This window comes from Erigeron canadensis, chromosome 2 (genome assembly GCF_010389155.1).
Source record: "Erigeron canadensis isolate Cc75 chromosome 2, C_canadensis_v1, whole genome shotgun sequence".
Classification (NCBI taxonomy): domain Eukaryota; kingdom Viridiplantae; phylum Streptophyta; class Magnoliopsida; order Asterales; family Asteraceae; genus Erigeron; species Erigeron canadensis.
Genome location: NC_057762.1, coordinates 40,500,218 through 40,519,082, shown reverse-complemented (window position 1 = coordinate 40,519,082; position 18,865 = coordinate 40,500,218). Strand labels below are relative to the sequence as shown.

Genomic DNA, 18,865 nt, shown 5'->3' with positions numbered 1-18,865 from the left:
TCAAATTATATCTCCCACGCGCAAACACGCACTGCTAGAAGAAGAAGAAAATTTAGTGATTTTAAGCATGAGTGTTCTTAGATAATTATTATTAGCTTATTGAATTGATGATATACGAGTAGTTAGTTAGAGAGGGGGGTAATTAATTAATTATGAGGTGTAACAGAGGGATATGGAAATCATTGCAGGCTTTCTCAGCTCACACTTTACTCTTCACTTTCACTCTCTTACTCCTTCTGAAGCTCCAACATCACTTCTTTTCCCTTTACTCTTGGTGGTAATTAATTCTTTTTACTACTTCCATCTGTTTGTTTTAATTCTTGTTTTACTTTTTGTTTTATATGCTCCTGAGTTAACCGTCTGAATAATTACCATTTTACCCAATAAAATATAGTTGTGTTTCTTTGAATGAAACCTATAAATGATGTTTGCGAAAAGCCAAATATTTGAAATAAAAGTTAGTGACTTGATGGAAAAAAACCATGACCTTTTCAATTGGGGGTGTTTGGGGTAGCTTTTTTTTTTTAAAAAGCTTATTGCTATATATATTTTGCTATAACCTTGTATACAATACAAGGAGTTTAGTTCTCCCCTTTTTTTAATCATTAGAATCAATCAAGTGTTTTTAGATTAAACAAAATTGAAATATGTTAATAAGTGCTTTTTATAATTCTACATGCTCATGTTATATATATAGTCCATTTTTGCAAAATGTAACATAATTCGGCATGTTCTGTAGGATTATCTTCCTTCCGCTTTTCCTGTTTCACGCGGTTGTTGCCCGAGGAAGGTTCTCTTTACCTGCACCATCGGTTCCCCATGGCCGTCATGTATGATATATCTTTTTTCTACTTCATTGCTGTCATGAATTGTTATGTGATTAAAGATTTAACGGGATGACGTGTGTAGGACTAGGGTTGATTTTGTTGACTAGGTGAATAATCAAACTGTTGTTTTTTATGTGACGTTTTTGCAGTGGGCACCATTTCATGCGATTGTTGCGACTCCTTTGCTTGTTGCATTTGAAGTGCTTTTATGTGTCTTTCTGGAGACTGCACATGGTATGTATTGATTGTTCGTGCTCTACTACTTTTGCATATTTTGAATTTACTATTTTTTATTAGCTTCTTGATATCCAATGTAACCATTTTAAGAAAAGATTGCATTACTTCATAAAATAGTTGAACTGTTTAATCTTAGCTGTTTCTAGTAAGTATATTCAAGGTTTTGAAATTAGTTCAAATTTCTGCACAGTTAGGGAAGCCCCAACTGTAAGCTTGAAGCTTGTCTTTCTTCCATTATTGGCATTTGAAATAACTATTCTCGTCGACAATTTCAGGTAATGTTTGTTTGTGTGCCGCTGTTTTTTGCCCAAATGTGCTAATGGCAACACCTTAAAATTCTGATAATTTATTATATGTAGAATGTGCAAGGCTTTACTTCCAGGAGATGACGTAAATCTAAGCGATGATGCAATATGGGAGACGCTTCCTGTGAGTTTGATTATAAATACACATTGATGCCGAATATTATATTTGCAATTTCAGTTCCCCTATCTATTATACAATTATGTGTGTTCCCACCGTTTCGTATGTGTTCTATTAAAGGTCATGTTAAAAATCCTAAGTCCTTAAAACTGCAATACAGAAAAAAAATCAGGCCAAAATTTTATGTATCATGATTTACAAGCAAATCAATCCCTAAACAGTGGTTAGCGCCAAGGTGTCTATTGCTACTATATTTTATTTTTTTTGGGTGAAAATGTGAATTATATTACTAACCAAAATATTGCTACTATATTTATGCGTATAAAAGAACAAGAAAGAAAAAATAGTGTTATTCTGATAATGAACTTTAATGTTCCCACAAATTTTGTTTGCGTGCTTGATATGATACTGCCTAATGATTGTTCTGTATTTACAGCATTTTTGGGTTGCAATCTCTATGGTTTTCTTTGTAGCTGCCACCGTGTTCACCCTTCTAAAGCTATCCGGTAATATCCTCTCTCAAATATTTTCTGTGAAAAAGATTCTTCAAATCTCTTAAGATAGTGCATGAGCACCCTTAGGGGTTACAATATTGACTCGCTTATACTACCAATGGGTTGTTAGTGGTTATACTTAATCTTTGACGGTGATGCTTAATCATTGACAAGTCAAATCAAATGAGTTGAAAGACTAGATGAAAGGGGAAAACAGGGGGCAAAACGGTTGAGTAGGTTAAAAGTCATTTTAAATGATTTAAGTGCATAAAACATCCCAAATTCTAATATTAAAAAAAGATAAGATCACCATCACCAATTCACCATTGTAATAGTATAGTTTTTATTATATGTGTTACACATTAGTTTCTTATCCAAGTTTAAAAGAAAAAATTGAAAGGTCTTTACAGGTCAGCCTAACCCCGTTAACCTGTACGATAAGTTACCTCTATTGAGTCACTACCTAATCTACCCATATAGACATCCCTTCATGACCCCTTTCCAGCATCAATTAGGAAACTTTGCAGCAGATTCTACTCATAAACGTTATATTTGTGCAAATCCTACTTTCAGTGGTTTAAGTTATCACACAATATTGATACCACTCCCATTTAACAGGTGACGTAAGTTCATTAGGCTGGTGGGACTTGTTCATAAACTTTGGGTATGGTTGGCTTTAGATTTACTGATTTTCCTTTTTTTTTTTTGCATCTGATATGCTATAGCTAATCTAACATATACCAAGTTCATACTTTACAGAATTGCAGAGTGCTTTGCATTTCTGGTTTGTACTAAATGGTCCAATCCAGTAATTCACAGAACTTCTCAAATACCTGTACCAAACTCATCATCCTCGGATGAGATCTCTGAGCATAGCATATGTGGTGTACAAGATATAGGTGGCCATGTTATAAAAATTCCCATCATTGGTTTTCAAATCCTCCTTTTTATGCGCTTGGAGGTATATTTCCATTCGGGTGATTCATTCACAAACCCTCATTCCAAACACACCTAAATAGTTGGTAATTAATACTTTAATAGTGTCAATCTGCACTTCAAAATTGTAGCTTAAGCTATTGTTTGAATATTTTATTGTTATATTCTTAAAATGATTTGCCAACATACCATGGGTTTCAGGGGAAACCTGCTGCTGCTAGATTTATCCCTCTTTATGTTGTCTTCTCTCCTATATTTTTAGTTCAAGGAATAGGAGTCCTTATTTCTGCATCTAATTTGGTGGAGAGAATCATCATTTTACTACGTACGGGGGCTGGTAGAGGAAGATACTTTAGATATGCTGCTAGAGCTCGTGACTCCTTTTGCTTTTTGCACCGTGGATCCAGGTAAATGGACTCTGACATGTAAATGTTTGTAATTTTGATCTATTTTCTTATGAATAGATCTATTCTTGTTATGATTTTATCTCTAATAGGTCAGACGAGTAAAAATTTAACTTGGTTAAAAAGGTATTGGGTCAGATTGGTTTCAAAAGTCAAATGACAAGCTTTCTCTCCCTTTGGGAGAGTTTTACCGGTTCGAGTTTGTGACTGTGTGGATTTGGGCTCAGACCTTGTGGATACCAAAAAGTAAACCCTTTTGAATCACTATATTGAAAAGGTTAGATTATGAATAACATTATTTTGGGGAAAATATCGAATCAAAAGTACTGTGTCTCAACTTGATCTGCCCTGTTTTGACTGTTTAAACCACTTGACCCAGTGATCTTTTCCCCTCTACAGTGATGTGTGAATCCAATTACAGATAACCCACCATTCATTGTACTGTAATTGTGTGTAGGCTCCTTGGTTGGTGGTCAACTGATGAAGGAAGCCAGGAAGAACAAGCACGGATTTTCTTCAATGGGTCTTCTGGGCAAGTTCATGTCCTTATTTTTGTAGCTGTCGCTGTTCAACCCTTTTGTCTAACTATTCTGAATGTGAATTATAGATATAACACATTTTCTGGTTATCCACCTGAAATAGTCAAGAGAATGCCCAAGAAGGATCTAACTGAGGAGGTAATCTTTGCATACCTAAAATTTCAGCTTTGCCAAGTTAAACTTTGATTCAGTCAAGTCAATGCTTGGTGGCTGCATTGATAGCCTGATCTTTAATTGTTTTAATCTTATTAAGGTCTGGAGACTTCAAGCAGCTCTTAATGAGCAAACCAATATCACAGAATCCAGCGTACAAAACTATGAAAGACTTCAAAATGTAAGTTTTTCTGCAACTTGACTTACTTGAATACCTTATTTAAATTACTATCATGATTATCTGAATGAGTTCTCCTTTCGTCCTAAAAAAAATGGTACAATTTCCGTTTTTGCTACTTTTAGTTTCGAATATATGGCGGGCCATTGTCATGGTTATGCAAATGATATTCATTTGCATTTACAAGATTCTCTTATTTTGCATTACCAAAGGGTATTTGAGAACTGAGAAGAGTTGGTTGATAGCGACACATTTTATCATTCTGGATGTATAAAGTAATGATATGGATGTACCTCCAGACTCCTGACTGATATGATCTTAATTTGGACATGTCAGGAAAAAGTCCTATGTAGGATTTGCTTCGAACGTGAAATAAACACGGTGCTACTCCCTTGTAGACATCATATTCTTTGCAGGTACATGTTTTACTTTTTCCTTTTCCATGGTAAGAGGTCTATTTTGTATCTCTACATTGTAACACAACCTTCGGTGCCCTATTTGAGCAGTTGCTGCAGTGGAAAATGTCAAAAATGCCCTATATGTCGAGTCAGCATCGAGGAATGCTTGCTTGTAGATGATGTGTAGCCTCAAATGACCAAAGTACTATATAATTTATGTGAAGCTTATCAAATTGTGCGCGTACGTGATCAATGGAGGAAATAGCTTGTTGGATCATATATAATTAGAAGACGTCGGAGATGCACGAAACACTGAGTTCAGGTGGATAAAGTTTGTATGTGTGTGAATATAATGTGTGATTTGCAATTGGTTACTCAGCTCTTATCGATATATATCTTTGTTCCTTGTCCATATACATTGTGAAATGGGGTCAAACTAAAGGAACAGAAGTCAATCCCTTTGTACATGATATATGCAGAGACAGAGCCTGGACTCCTACTTATTAGGTGTAGTTTACTTGACTTTTGTGTCTGTAAGTTGGAATCTTTTGGAGCTTGGATGAAGTTTTTAAATTTCTTTTGAGATCAGTTGTTCGAGATTGATACTTGTTCAGTCAATCATGATTTTGGCAATGGGCTAAACTTAAAGCTTGAGTTTTATGAAACTCATTTTATTCATCCCAGCACATCCTTTAATTGTACCAAAATACATAGAATTGTAAGCACTTTTGTACAAAACCAAATGTATATGAAAACTTCTGCTTTGTAAGGCATAAAACATGCTACTATAGGAGTACGTAGTATGTTTTAACATGTTCAACAAGAGTGATACTTCTTTAGTTATTCGTATAAATCTCTATTTTTTTGGACTTCTATTTTGACATGTTCAACACCTACCATCATCATATATACGAAAATACACCCATGCATACATACATTGATACATTCAAGTTTGAATATATGCAGCTACAATCCATGCATATTTACATAATTACAACAACACATGTATAATTCAAATGTTTCAACTTATGACCAAAACCATTTTATTACTTTATATAATGGTTGATTGGGATTGCATTTTTGATAGACTATTTGATTATGATGTTTGTGGATTATAATCAAAAGAATGTTGTTCAGTTTAAAATTAGTAGTAATCTACGTTTCACTTGTAAATAACTCAGTTTCAAAATAAAATAAAAACAAGGTGGAAGTAGGGCCTAATCAATTAAAATAAGGCCCATAATAATATCTATCTCTATACTATCTAATTAAAAAAAAAAACAGCCCCAAAAAAAGCAGCCCATATAAAAGAGTTGTTTAAAATGTTTTAACAAATAAATTATACTGTAAGTTTTTTATTTTTTAAAAAAATATCTCCATAAACCCGTAGCTTGTTATGACCTTCATCATATTATCGCCGTCATGACCACCGACGCAATGGACGGATAGCATGTTAGTTTTTAATTAAAAAATACTGACCGATTGGACTCTTTCTCTTGGCGACAAATAAACCTTGTTGACCCCAAACGAAATCATCATGCATATAATATTCTATCATAGAGAGAAAAAACTAAAAGTTCATTTCTCTGTCTGGCACTGCTAAATGCTAATAATTAAGGAGAAGAAATTAAATTAGGGATTTTGAACAGTAATTGGGGGGGAAGGAAATGATGAGGAGGTTGATCAGAAGAGTAGAATCAGAATCATCGTCGATATCATTATTAAAAGTTTTATCAGCTCATTTCACACTCTTATGTTTCACTGTCTTGCTTTTTCTTAAACTTGATCACATCATTTCCTACTCTTGGTGGTAAACATTCTATCTATCTATCTATCTTTTATTTCTTATTTTACTAATTTTTAGGGTAATTATGTTACTGTAGTAATTACTTTGATTTTATTATAAATAAATATGGATTCCATTTGGATATAATTTGATGTGTCTAAGTATACACTTGGTTATTTGCTAATGTAATGGTACATCAGCGACTTTTTCTTGGTTCAGCCATTCTCCATGGATTAAGTCCTAAACCAACAAACCGCGTATGACTTGCTACATTTCAGACATTAACTCAATAACCAAGTAGTAATATGTTAATTGGCCCTCTTTTAGAAATGTAATGTTATTCGGTACGTTGTGCAGGATCATCTTCTTCCCACTTTTCATGTTTCATCGGATTGTTGCCCGGGGAAGTTTCTCTTTTCGTGTATGGTATTCACTTTTAGTACATTATATTGATAGATTGTTATCTATTAAGAAAACTCAAAAGGGTGTTTATTTGATGTTTGTATAGTGGGTACCATTTCATGCAAGTGTCGCCACACATCTGCTTATTGCATTTGAAGTGCTTCTTTGTTTCTTTCTGGAGACTGCATTTGGTATTGTGATATGTTGATTGCTTGTGTTACTACTTTCATATATTTTGAATTTATTATATTTTTGTCGGTTTCTTGATATCCAACGTGACCATTTTGACCAAATGTTGCGTTATTTAAGAAAGTATGCAAATTTATTGACTCAAGCTGTTTCTAGTAGCATGGAAGTATTTTCTCTGATTTTGTGTGCGTTCAAGGTTCTGATATCATTTCAAGTTTCTGCACACAGTTAGGAAACATCCGAGTGTAACCTTGAAGTTTGTCTTTTTTCCGTTGTTCGCGTTTGAATTAGTTATTCTCCTTGACAATTTCAGGTGAGGCTTGTTTTTATACCCTTTTGCCCCAAATCTGCTAATGGGAACACCTTTAATTATGATCATTTACGATGTGCAGAATTCTCAAGGCTTTACTAGCAGGATATGACGTAAATTTTAGCAACAATGCAGTATGGGTGGCATTTCCTGTGAGTTTAGTTGATTAAGAACACCCATAGAGGCCTAATATCCTAGTTAGATATTTAATTGTTAGAAATCTTTCTTCATTAATTTGCGACTTCAACTCCCCTATTTGATATTCTGACCCTGTTATTTCTATCCCACTGTTTCTTTTGTGTGGCTCATATGTCATATTAAAGTCTCAAGTCATAAAATTGCAAGGAAATAACATTAAGTTTTATTCTGATAATGAACAAGAAAGTAACATCAATCTTTATTCTAATAATGAATGATGATCGATGGGTCCACAGATCTTGGTTGCCTGCTTAAAAGGAAACTATTTAAATGATTGTTTTAATATTTTCAGCATTTCTGTGTGGCAATCTCTACGATTTTTTTTGGAACTGCTACCTTGTTCACCCTTCAAAAGCTATGCGGTAACATCCTTCTTTAGTTTATGTGTTTATTGAAAAGGATGGTCCTAATTTCTTAAAGTATAGTGTATGAAATTCCTTAGGGATTACAGTATCGACATATTAAGGGTTGATTGTGGTTGTGCTTTATTTTTAATGAATAAAATAAGTTGAGCTAAAACATTAAGTCAAAGGAGAAACGGGTCAAGATGGTCGAGCAAGTCTAATGTCATCTGTGTGTTCAAATAAAACCTGCCAAAATGTTTTATTAAAAGAGTTGTGATCATCAATAATATAGTTTTCAATTCGTATTTAACACCTTAGTTACTTTTGTAATTAACCAATCAAATATAAAGGTTTTTACATGTGTGCCCATCGTGGCTGACCCTTACTAAAAAAGCCTGTTTTGACTTGCTACCTAATTTGATATCCCTTCATGACCCTTTTCCAGCATCAACTAGCAATGGGTTCCAACACTAATTTGTGATACTAGTTCTTAGTGCGTTATGTTATGCAAATCCTTTGTTTAGTAGTTAAAATCTTTACCCAATATTGATTTTGATTTTCCCATTTCAGGTAATGAAAGTTCTTTAGACTGGTGGGAATTGTTCATAATCTTTGGGTATGGATGGCTTTACATATTGCGGTTTTTTTTATTCCCTCATCTAATATGCTATAGCTAATCTAACATATAGCAAGCTCATGCTTAACAGGATCGCTGAGTGCTTTGCATTTCTGGCTTGTATATGGTGGCTTAATCCAGCGATTCCCATACTTGTTTTTCAAATCCTTCTTTTTATGCGCTTAGAGGTAATATCTTAATTGGGGTGATTCAATTTTTAAACCCTCATATGAGGATTTTATTGCAAATAAGTTACAGGCAAATTTGGGTTGGTTGGGTGAGGGTAGGATTGCGAAACAAAAACGTCCTGGATTAAAAGAGATAATTTATAACTGTCTGGTTGAGTTTTCTCGAAAACTTTTTGTCCATTAGTGTATGTAAAGCATGATAATATAATCTTACTTTTTGAGTAAAATTATTTTCGAGGACTTTTTACACATCCGACCTATTATAATGTGTTTCCGCTAAAGTTATTCTTTTTATTACCAGTCTGACCAGTTAGAGATATCAAAAACTCATAAGTAAAATGGGTTAAAATTGCTACTTCTAAAATTAACCATTTTTCTTATGAAAATGCAAATAGAAAAAAACCTCACTTTTCTGAATGCTATATTTTGGCTAATACATGTGAGTTACAATTTCGTTTCATAGCGTAAGTTTTTAATCTTATAATTTCTTTTCCATTTTCACCGGCACAATTGTCATTTGCAACTAAATGCGGATGACAAAAGTAGAACAACCTTCAAACTTTGTAGCATTGAAGCTGTTGTTTGAATTTGTTATTGTCATCTTCGTAAAATGATTTTGCCAACATACCTTGAATTTCAGGGAAGACCTACTGCTACCAGATTTATTCCCCTTTATGCTGTCTTCTCTCCTATATTTTTAGCTCAAGTAATAGGAGTTATTTCTGCATCTAATTTGGTGGAGAAAATCGTCATATTTCTACGAACTGAGGCCGCTACAGGGAGATACATTAGATATGCTGCTAGAGCTCGTGATTCCTTTCACTCCAGGTAAATGGATTGTGGCATCTATAAGGTGCGACTTTCGATCCATATTCTTTTGAATGGACCTATTCAGGTTATAACGAAAAAATACTCTGAAGTTATCAAAGTCAAAAAGGTCAGACTATTATTCAATATAATATATATAAACTTTTTAAATGGATAAATCATATCGTGGGTCAATCTGATCTGACCCATTTTGACTTTCAAAACTACCTTATTTGCCTCTAAAGTGATGTGAAAGCCAAAAGAAGATAACCCATCATTCTTTCTACTATAATTGTGCGTAGGCTGCTTGGTTGGTGGTCAACTGATGAAGGGGGACGGGAAGAACAAGCACACATTTTCCTCGATGGGTCTTCTAGGCAAGTTCAATTTCTTTAGTCTTGTAGTTGTCACTGTTTCACCATTTTCTCTAACTATTCTGTACTTGAATCTCAGATACAACACATTTCCTGGTACCCCACCTGAAATAGTTAGGGAAATATCCAAGAAGAATCCAGCTGTGGAGGTAATTGTAGCATTTTCAGTTCCACAACCTCAATTTTCCAAGTTAAAATATGATTTGGTCAATGTGTGATGGTTGCTTTGATCTGTAATTGTTTTTATGTCATTAAGGTTTGGAGACTCCGAACAGCTCTTAGTAAGCAAACGAGAATCACAGAATCCGGCCGAAAAAACTATGAAAAACTTCAGAAAGTAAGTTTTTCTGAATCGTGTTTGACTCGAAAAGTACTATGTAGGATTTATATTTCCCAAGTCTCCAAACATTCTGTCATTCCAAGTGTATAAGATTTAGATATGGTTTTATACCTCCTTGAGTGTGACTGAGGAGGTACTTGTTGCATATCTTCCACTTCAGTTTCCCAAGTTAAAATCTGATCTGGTAAATATGTGGTGGTTGCTTTGATCTGTAACTGTTTCTGTGTCAGTAGAGACTCCAAGCAGCTCTTAATGAGCAAATGGAAATTACAAAATCCAGCCAACGAAACTATGGGCGTCCTCAAAATGTAAGTTTTTCTGAATTGTGATTGATTGGCTAGTAAAAGTCCTATGTAGGATTTTAGACATCCTGACTCTCCAAACATTTTATTATTCCGAGGGTATAATATGATGATATGGATTTATATCTCATTAGTCTAAATGAGGAGGTAATTGTTGCATATCTGCAGCTTCAATTGTGCAATTTAATTATGATTTCATTAATTTGTGGTTGTTGCTTTGATCTGTAATTGTTTTATATCAATAGAGACGCCAAGCAGCTCTTGATGAACAAACGGAAATCACAGAATCCAGCCAACAAAATGTACGTTTTTTTCTGAATCATGATTTGACTTGAGAAAATCTTATGTAGGATTTATACCTCCTGAATCTTCAAACATGTTATCATTCCGAGTGTATAATATAATATAATATATTATAATGATATAGATTATTGGATTAATACCCTGGAGTCATATGATCCTAACTTGAACATGTCAGGAAAATATATGTACGATTTGCTATGAACATGAAAGAAACACGATGCTACTCCCTTGTGAGCATATCTTTTGCAGGTACTTCTTTTCTCTACCTTTGCTATGGTAAAAGGTCTGTTATGTATCTCTATGCCGTTGTACTAACTTTGATAATTTGATGCCCTCTCTAACAGTACCTGCAGTAAAAAATGTCATAGATGCCCTTTTTGCCGTGTTATCATCAATGGACGCACGCATGTATTTGATGTGTAGCTTCATGTGACTAAGTTACCATGTAATTTACTAGAAGCTTCTCAGAATGTGCCCATGGATCATCAAAAGGGATATATTGTTGGATAAGATACAACTAAATGACACTGGAGATGTACAAAACGCTAAAATCTTAATGCAGGTGGATTAAATTTATATTTATATATGTGTGATGTGTATTTGGTTACTCGAACTGTCAACCAATTTTATCTTTGTTTCTTGTCCAAATTATAATCATGAAATGCCTAACACCAATGTAGCACAAATTCATATGTTTGTACATGGATTACAGAGATGTAACCTGAACTTTTACCTTTTTAGTTGCAATTTAAGCTACAGGTCGTCGAATATGCTTTAAGATTAGTAGCTTAACTTTAATGAGCCAGTCAGTTGAATGGTAGGATAAGTATATTTAAACTCGGCTAATTTAATATATTGTTTACTCTATTTTACCGAGTATTTCATAGTTGTTCAAGCTCGTAATGATCTGGTTATAATTAATACTTGAGGAGTTCATTTGCAAGCTGGATAAACCTGTTACATACCCCGAAAGCTTGAATAAGCTTATATATACTTGCGCTTTGGGTTTAAAACTTTAAATCATATTAGTAACCTCTAACATTTTTTTAGTTTTTGAAACAAAAACGTTATGAGTTAGGTTTTTTCTACATGTAAAGCTAGATTAGCTTGTTAAACTCGTGAAATAGTTATGTAATTTCAAACAAGTTGAGCTCAAAACTAATTTTTATGCTCGTCTCATGAAAGTATGAAACTGATCAAGATCGATGTAAGGTGTTTTAGCTAACTTTTGCTTAAAAAATGAAGTCCGGGTCTAAACGAACTTCAACTTGATTAGCTCTTTTATTGTTGAAGTCAGTAGCATCCCCTTCATTAAGTTGAATTAATTTACGAAGTAGTCCCTTCCCATTAAGGCTGGCAATTTTGACACGGAACCTGTTAACACGACACGACACGACCTATTCTTAACAGGTTTCGTGTTTGACCTTAACAGGTTTCGTGTCTTAACAAGTCCGGATATGTTAAGACCTGTTAAGATTTGTGTCTTAACAGATCCGGACTTGTTAGGACCTGTTTAAGACATGTTAAGATTATACATATATATAAAATTCCAAGAATTGATATTATGATTTGATATATGATTTTTATAAGGTAAGATGTTTATGAACTTTTGTAATGTAAGGATTATTGTCGCTATAAAATAGTTGAGATTTGTAAGAGTTTTTGTATCCTTAAGGTTTTTTTTTCAATATTAGCCAAGAATTCTATAATATACATGTTAGCAGGTTCCTTAACAGGTGCACCTGTTAGTTTTCGTGTCGTGTTCGTGTTTGAAAAAAATGACACGATTAGTTAACAGGTCGTTTTCGTGTTTGACCTTAACAGGTCCGTGTCTTAACAGGTCTGTGTCTTAACATGTTTCGTGTGACCTGTTATGCCAGCTTTACTTCCCATCATAAAAAACAAGTTCTGTGATCTACAAAGTAACTTCAATTAATATAATGTATTTAAATTATACAGGTCTTTTTACAATATAATTAATTATTTTTTTTTTAAATTCAAAGTAATTTCTTGTAGTTAATGAAGTCTTTGTTTTCTTAAATTTATATATAGTGTTTAAATTTTAAGGTTAAGCCAACAGCGGTCGTGATGTATGAATATACAATGCAATTTTGAACTTTGCATGAACTTTTTAAAAAATACTCCGTATGAATATCATGATATCTAACATATATTGTCTTGACAGAGCCCGTGTTAAAAAGCTTTCTTTATTCAATTTAAATCATTCGATGAAAAACTTCTTTCATTTAAAAATAAGGAGAGAGAAATCTCACTCAAACCTACTATACCATGGTTATTTGAATATATTGTGTAGAAAAAAAAATAAAAAATCCTTTGCCAGTAATAAAACATTAAAATATTTGGTGATAGTTTAACCATAAATTTACCTCTCCGAACTCATTTATTGCATGATTTTTATAAAAGGATAACTTAGATGATGTTAACATTATTTTGGTTGGATGATGTTGCTCTCACAAACCATTAAAATCATGGGAGGATTTTTGACCTGTGTAGAAAATGATTTAAATGAGTTTGTGAGAGTAACATCATCCAACAAAGATAATGTTAACATCATAAATCATTTTCCTTTTTATAAAATAGAAAAAACAGAAAAATAGTGACTCGATAGAAACAGCAGAACAACAAACCCCAAATCCATTTCATTTCAATTCTTCTACATTCAAAATCAGTCCAAAATTTTCATATCGCATCTCAAAATTGAACACCATTTTCTTCACCTACATATACATATACTTAAAAACTATCTATATCTATCTACCCACCCAATCAATCCAAATCCCCTTCAAAACCCTTGTCAGACTCTTCATTCCAAGATCTCCAAAATAAGATCAGGTAATTATAATTACAATCTTTTTTCCATCTTTCACTATTTGATCTGCCAATGTCAGTGTGTGTGTGTGTGTGTGTGGGTTTAATTATATTTATTTCATATACCAACATATCATATAAAAATAAGTATGTTTATAATGCAAATATGGGAGATTTCCATAACAATGATGTAATGGATTGCTGTAATATAGTATGTATAGTACCAATAACAAGAAGTGCCACATCAAATTATATATATTTTCCCCTTGAGTCCTTGACAGATATATATAGTGATAAGGCCATAATAGTCAACTATTAGAATCTTGTTTGGGAATTGTGTTGTTGGGAATATTTGTTTGGCACGATTATTGATGAAAGTTAGTTGCTTTTTTAGTGTTTAAGTGGTAAATATGTTAAATCTTGGAATGCCAAAATATATCTAAATTCTGTATAATGTCGTAATCGGTGCAGCATTCGGGAGTTCTAAGTATAGTTGGAGGTAGATGATGATGATGATGATGACAGTCAAGATAGAACGATTATTGAGTTGATATATCAAAAGGGTGGAATTTTGTGATTGTTAGTTGGATATGAGCAGGTCTCCGTCATTTTCTGCAAGGACGGAACCCATTATAAATGTTGACCCCGAGTCTGTGCAACGTTGGATTGTTGCGTTTTGTATAATTAGGTTTGATCTTGAACAAGGTCAGCTTATTGAAGAGTGTTATCCACCTGGTTGTCTTACTCCTGAAGAGGAACTTGATGTTGCGTTTAGTTCATTTCCTGATTCGGTTTCCCAACACCATAACCGATCGAGTATACATGATTGCATGTTCTTTTTTAGAATTCAGAGGAGGGGGAGTTTTACGGGTAATAACGGTGAAAAGGTACCAAAGAGGCTGAGTTTTGGTGAAAAAGATCGTGACTTGAAATATTTGTATGGTTTTGTATTTAATAGACAAAGGCATGATGAGAGACTAAAACGAGGGGGCGAACAGAAATCAGTGGTGATTTTGTCACATAGTCCGTATTCTAGCTTATTTAAACCTCTATTACAAATCATGGGTCCTTTGTATTTTGACATTGGAAGAAAAGCTCTTGATTGTGTTGCTTCATCTATGTCATCATGGCCTGCACCTTTACCTGGTCAACTCATGGAGCTACCTATCGGAAATGCTACACTTAAGGTCAACTTGCCGCCAGTCCATAGCTTATCGTTTGATGGTGAGGTATCGCTTGAAGAGTCTGCATCTTCCATGGCTCCACTTCTTCCAACGAACCAGTCAATCCCACATGGTCTTTTTCATGATTCAGATATTTTCGGGATTTTTAGAGGGCTTTTATTGCAGCTTTGGTTGTTATGGGAATTGTTGCTTGTTGGAGAGCCTATTCTAATTATAGCACCAACGCCTCCACAGTGTTGTGAAGCTGTTGCTAGTTTGGTTAGTTTAGTTGCTCCACTTTTTGTTAGTGTCGATTTTAGGCCTTATTTTACTATACATGACCCATATTTTGCTCATTTAAATTCACTCCAAGAAGGTGATACCTTCCCTTCAATCGTTCTAGGTGTCACGAATCTGTTTTTCCTAAAATCATTGCGTAATATTCCCCACATAGTGTCAGTTGGAAGCCCGGCTCTCAATTCGACCCGCCTCCCCTTTGCTTCTAGGGCTTCAACCGGAAGAATTCCAGGCCGACCCGAAGGTTTTAGTCTCCCCCAACTAAACTTGAAGAAGTTTTCTCCTTCAAATTTGTTAAATGCTGTGAAACTAAAGAGAGATGGTCCACTTTGTCTCATGACGGAACATAAAGAAGCTGTGTGGAGTGGTTACATATCGATAACTAAGCCAGATACGTCTATTCTGAATAGACTTGTTGATGCAGGGTTGTCACCAAGGGTGGAAGAATCAATGTCAGTTGTTAACAATGAGATATTGCGCCGCCATTTCTTGGAGCTTACTACTAATTTCTTAGCCCCGTTTGGCCCATATTTTAGAGCTAATACACCTTCTGTCGGGTCATCTCCATTTGTTGATCCTCCTCCTTTGTCTGCTTTTGATGCCGATGAATTCCTTGGAAGTTTATCAACCAGAGGTCCTGGGAAATTTCTATCAAAGAGGATGAGATCTAATTGGCTAGATCTCTACAGGTAATAATTTACAGCTTCCAGATGCTATATACTTCAATTGCTATATTTTATATTCTACTAGCATAATCGTTATCCCAGAAATTGTAGTGATCGTCTTAATTTTATATACTCGATTAGCAATACAGATCACAGAACTGTCAAAATTTTATTGGATTTCTTCTACCAATATTTCACAAACCTTTTGTGATTATGGGTATATATAACTTAGAATAATGTGTGTTTGTATCTGTATTACACAACTTATAGATAGTGAAGTGGTGAGAATAAGGGTTGTGCAATGGGTCAAGATGGGTTATTTTGGTATAGGTAAGGTTGTCCTAAAGATACTTTTACTCCAAAATTTCTGAATTTTTTATTCACAGTTAGTGTATCGAGTATGATGAAAGGTGTTATTTTATTTTTTAATATTAATCCAGTATATTGATTGAAATAGTTTAGAAGGATTTTGCATTAAATTACACTTTGGGCAACCTTCAACATGTTTATCATATTTGACTCATTTCCTTTTAAGCAGTTTTTTTACCCAGTTGATCCTTTAGAGAAGACGTAACCCGAGTTGGCACATTCACAAGTAAACAGAAGAAATTTCCGCCTCTAGACCTTCTAATCTCTAAGAAAATAATATTAGTGACTTGCAGTAACCAGCAATTACCATTTGCCTATTTCTTTGTTACTTGTAATTTTTCACTTCTTGTGATATGGTGTTCTAGCTCATAGGTAGAAAACTTTATTGACATTAAGAAGTTTCATATCCTTTTAGGCGGTTCATGAAAGGGCACAACTTCAAGCCATGGTTTCAAAGAAAGCGAGCCGTGGCTGAGCAAGAGCAATATAGATTGTGGAGGCAAGCAAGAATGAATGCTGACGTACAAGTATTTATCAACAAATTATCGGAGTTGGAAATCGTAGAAACATTCAATGCTATTGAAAGGCATCTTCTTGTTGAAATGCAGGTGAGTGTTTTTGTTTATTTATTGAATGATTATGCTAAATTTTCTAGGCAACTGTGCACAATATGGTTTGAATGTTGTACTCCCTTTATCTCCCCCCCAAAGCAACACTTTCTGTTTTGGGCGGTCCTACGAAACTGAAACATTTCCTGTTGTGGTAATATGTCAATCCAAATTTTACTGTCTATGAGTACCATTACAAGTTTTAAACATATTTGTAGACTCACAATTTGCCAGTATAATTCTACACCAAATGTTACTGATTTATTCTGTGTAATGTGTTCCTCTCATGCAGCAATGTGAAAACTCTAACAATCATTCGGAAGCAACCTGCCATAAACTCAAAGGAGATTTGCAGGCAGTCTTCTACGTCCTTCCCAAAGACATGCAACATCTCCTACTTATGAACCCCGAGAGGGCCGCCCTTTTACAATGACACCTAAAAGGGGAAATGGAAAAACTTTTCCACTTTGACATAGATATTAATGTAAACGCCCACTAGAAGACTACTATCCTCTTATTAATAGTGCTGCTAAATCTGTCTAAAGATTTACAGCTTGAGCTCGGGTTCAGTCCATAATCATCATGCTAGGTAGTGTCCATCTTTATGTAAATCGTACGCACACAATAATTTTATCTTCTTTTTCTTTTCTAGTTCTGGTCAATTAATCTGTTATGGGCTCTTTTTTCCAGACAACTGAAGGTGGATTCAATACAGCTTTGATGACTAAAAAATCTCTCAAATGCTCTCTGTTTCCTTTTCGTTAAATGAATTGTTCGAGTTTTTCTTCATGATCAGGGTGTTGGGGCTTGTGGAATATGTATTATGCAAATTGTCTGCCCAGAATTGAGTTCTCGGGTATCATCAGGTAAACATGTACCAATTTAGTAACAATTGAGATTAAGATTTAATGAATTTATGTTCTAGAATTCATCTTTTCATGAAGATTTTCTTTAGACATCATTTCAGGTTAACCAATTGTCCATAACATCTTCGTTTTTAATTTAGTGGTTTGTTTTCATCTGTTCATCTCTTATGTTTTTCTTTGAATTATTAATTGTTACATATAGACGCCATTGTTGTTATCTCCTAGTTCCATGAAAATTTGTTGAGCTGTTTCTATATTTGTTTTGTATTCTAAAGAAAAAAACACGCAGAAGGAGCAATTTCTACGCGTAGCTTTATAGTGATTTACCATTTTTAAGATATATATTATCATTGTATCGTTGCCTAACAAGTTCGGATATTTCTTTATGTAATGTCTTTTTCTTGGGAGTTAATGCACATAATTAAGATCAAACATGAACCACTATCCATGTGTTGAATACAAACAATCATCATAAAACGACAGAAGGCTACTAGTATAACTTCAAGAGGTCACTTGTAATAACATTTAATCCTCTTGACATTTTCCTTTCCACTAAATTTGGTATTTTGTATAATAGTTCTACATCTAATCTAATCTCCTTTCATGTTCCCAAAAAACTTCTTGACTAAGCTTATGTTTACCTTAAAATTAAAATGCATTCCTTTCTCGCCTGACATGGTGGTGTAGTGAGTAGTCTCATCCAGCCAACCTTGCAATGCAAGTTCTTTCTATGGCCATTGTTAAAAAAAGGGTTTAACAGCTAAGCCTCCTTCAATCTCTCATTGTCGATAGATCTTCACATTTTCATATGGTTCTTGCAATTAACTCTTAAAAAAAAAATCATGAAAGATTTTTTTTTTTTCCGGTGATGATTATGAATTACGAGGACCAAAGCTGGAATTTATGCGTATGAAAAATGTCAAATGACTTTCTTTGACGTCACGTGAAATGCAAGTGAGGGTTTTTTTTTTTACAAACGAGTAGTAAGTATTCGAGACACCATAATGACATACAATTGGACATTATGTGGAGCTCGAACCACACATGTCTGGGATGAAACTCAGAACTCTCAAAAGTGAGGGGTTTTGGACTTTTAGCAACAAAAGGTTGAAGTCCTTGACCCGAATGACGAAAACTGCAACAACTATCAAGTGTGAGGTTTTTTATTAACTTTTTTAACTTAAAAGATGGAAAGTAAAAAAAACAAAGGACTTCAAAACAAAAGAAAATGTAATTTACCTCATAAACTATATATAATCCAAAGGCAATATGACATAGATTTATCAATTTTGCATTTTTACGCCCTATCTTTCATTTTGA

General features: G+C 34.1%; 3 protein-coding genes across 4 annotated transcripts; all 3 read left to right on the top strand.

Annotated features, from left to right (window-relative positions):
* On the top strand, positions 1 to 5,172 carry LOC122589012. The gene is made up of 14 exons (XM_043761241.1): positions 1 to 277; positions 740 to 830; positions 977 to 1,061; positions 1,255 to 1,339; positions 1,424 to 1,493; positions 1,924 to 1,993; positions 2,600 to 2,645; positions 2,741 to 2,942; positions 3,119 to 3,324; positions 3,779 to 3,853; positions 3,929 to 3,998; positions 4,114 to 4,194; positions 4,528 to 4,607; positions 4,698 to 5,172. Exons 1-14 carry the CDS (start codon positions 153 to 155, stop codon positions 4,774 to 4,776), a joined length of 1,365 nt encoding a protein of 454 aa, XP_043617176.1. The 5' UTR covers positions 1 to 152; the 3' UTR covers positions 4,777 to 5,172.
* A 959-nt stretch (positions 5,173 to 6,131) lies between these two features.
* On the top strand, positions 6,132 to 11,330 carry LOC122587127. Of its 2 annotated transcripts, XM_043759213.1 has the most exons (16): positions 6,140 to 6,399; positions 6,733 to 6,796; positions 6,884 to 6,968; positions 7,195 to 7,279; positions 7,359 to 7,428; positions 7,767 to 7,836; positions 8,389 to 8,434; positions 8,526 to 8,622; positions 9,263 to 9,450; positions 9,732 to 9,806; positions 9,883 to 9,952; positions 10,060 to 10,140; positions 10,377 to 10,451; positions 10,691 to 10,747; positions 10,924 to 10,997; positions 11,093 to 11,330. In XM_043759213.1, the coding sequence occupies exons 1-16, from the start codon at positions 6,257 to 6,259 to the stop codon at positions 11,169 to 11,171; spliced, it is 1,359 nt and encodes a 452-aa protein (XP_043615148.1). In that variant the 5' UTR covers positions 6,140 to 6,256; the 3' UTR covers positions 11,172 to 11,330. The 2 variants fall into 2 exon arrangements, 1 of the variants encoding a protein (XP_043615148.1); XR_006322114.1 differs by lacking the exons at positions 10,924 to 10,997; positions 11,093 to 11,330 and having other exon boundaries at positions 6,132 to 6,399; positions 10,374 to 10,451; positions 10,691 to 10,748.
* Positions 11,331 to 13,387: 2,057 nt separating this feature from the next.
* On the top strand, positions 13,388 to 17,680 carry LOC122590175 (protein DENND6A). Its single transcript, XM_043762508.1, has 5 exons — positions 13,388 to 13,601; positions 14,049 to 15,726; positions 16,487 to 16,679; positions 16,972 to 17,268; positions 17,370 to 17,680. Exons 2-4 carry the CDS (start codon positions 14,168 to 14,170, stop codon positions 17,110 to 17,112), a joined length of 1,893 nt encoding a protein of 630 aa, XP_043618443.1. The 5' UTR covers positions 13,388 to 13,601; positions 14,049 to 14,167; the 3' UTR covers positions 17,113 to 17,268; positions 17,370 to 17,680.
* Positions 17,681 to 18,865: the final 1,185 nt, after the last annotated feature.

What these genes read in the sequence shown, in the direction of transcription:
- LOC122589012 (XM_043761241.1), top strand. Translation starts at nt 153, where the DNA reads ATGAGGTGTAACAGAGGGATATGGAAATCATTGCAGGCTTTCTCAGCT. An exon ending in CTTTCTGGAGACTGCACATG is followed by an intron (nt 1,062 to 1,254) that starts GTATGTATTGAT and finishes ATTTCTGCACAG; the next exon opens with TTAGGGAAGCCCCAACTGTA. An exon ending in TCCTTTTTATGCGCTTGGAG is followed by an intron (nt 2,943 to 3,118) that starts GTATATTTCCAT and finishes CATGGGTTTCAG; the next exon opens with GGGAAACCTGCTGCTGCTAG.
- LOC122587127 (XM_043759213.1), top strand. Translation starts at nt 6,257, where the DNA reads ATGATGAGGAGGTTGATCAGAAGAGTAGAATCAGAATCATCGTCGATA. An exon ending in ACTATGAAAAACTTCAGAAA is followed by an intron (nt 10,141 to 10,376) that starts GTAAGTTTTTCT and finishes CTGTGTCAGTAG; the next exon opens with AGACTCCAAGCAGCTCTTAA. An exon ending in CAGAATCCAGCCAACAAAAT is followed by an intron (nt 10,748 to 10,923) that starts GTACGTTTTTTT and finishes TGAACATGTCAG; the next exon opens with GAAAATATATGTACGATTTG.
- LOC122590175 (XM_043762508.1), top strand. Translation starts at nt 14,168, where the DNA reads ATGAGCAGGTCTCCGTCATTTTCTGCAAGGACGGAACCCATTATAAAT. An exon ending in AATTGGCTAGATCTCTACAG is followed by an intron (nt 15,727 to 16,486) that starts GTAATAATTTAC and finishes ATATCCTTTTAG; the next exon opens with GCGGTTCATGAAAGGGCACA. An exon ending in ATCTTCTTGTTGAAATGCAG is followed by an intron (nt 16,680 to 16,971) that starts GTGAGTGTTTTT and finishes CCTCTCATGCAG; the next exon opens with CAATGTGAAAACTCTAACAA.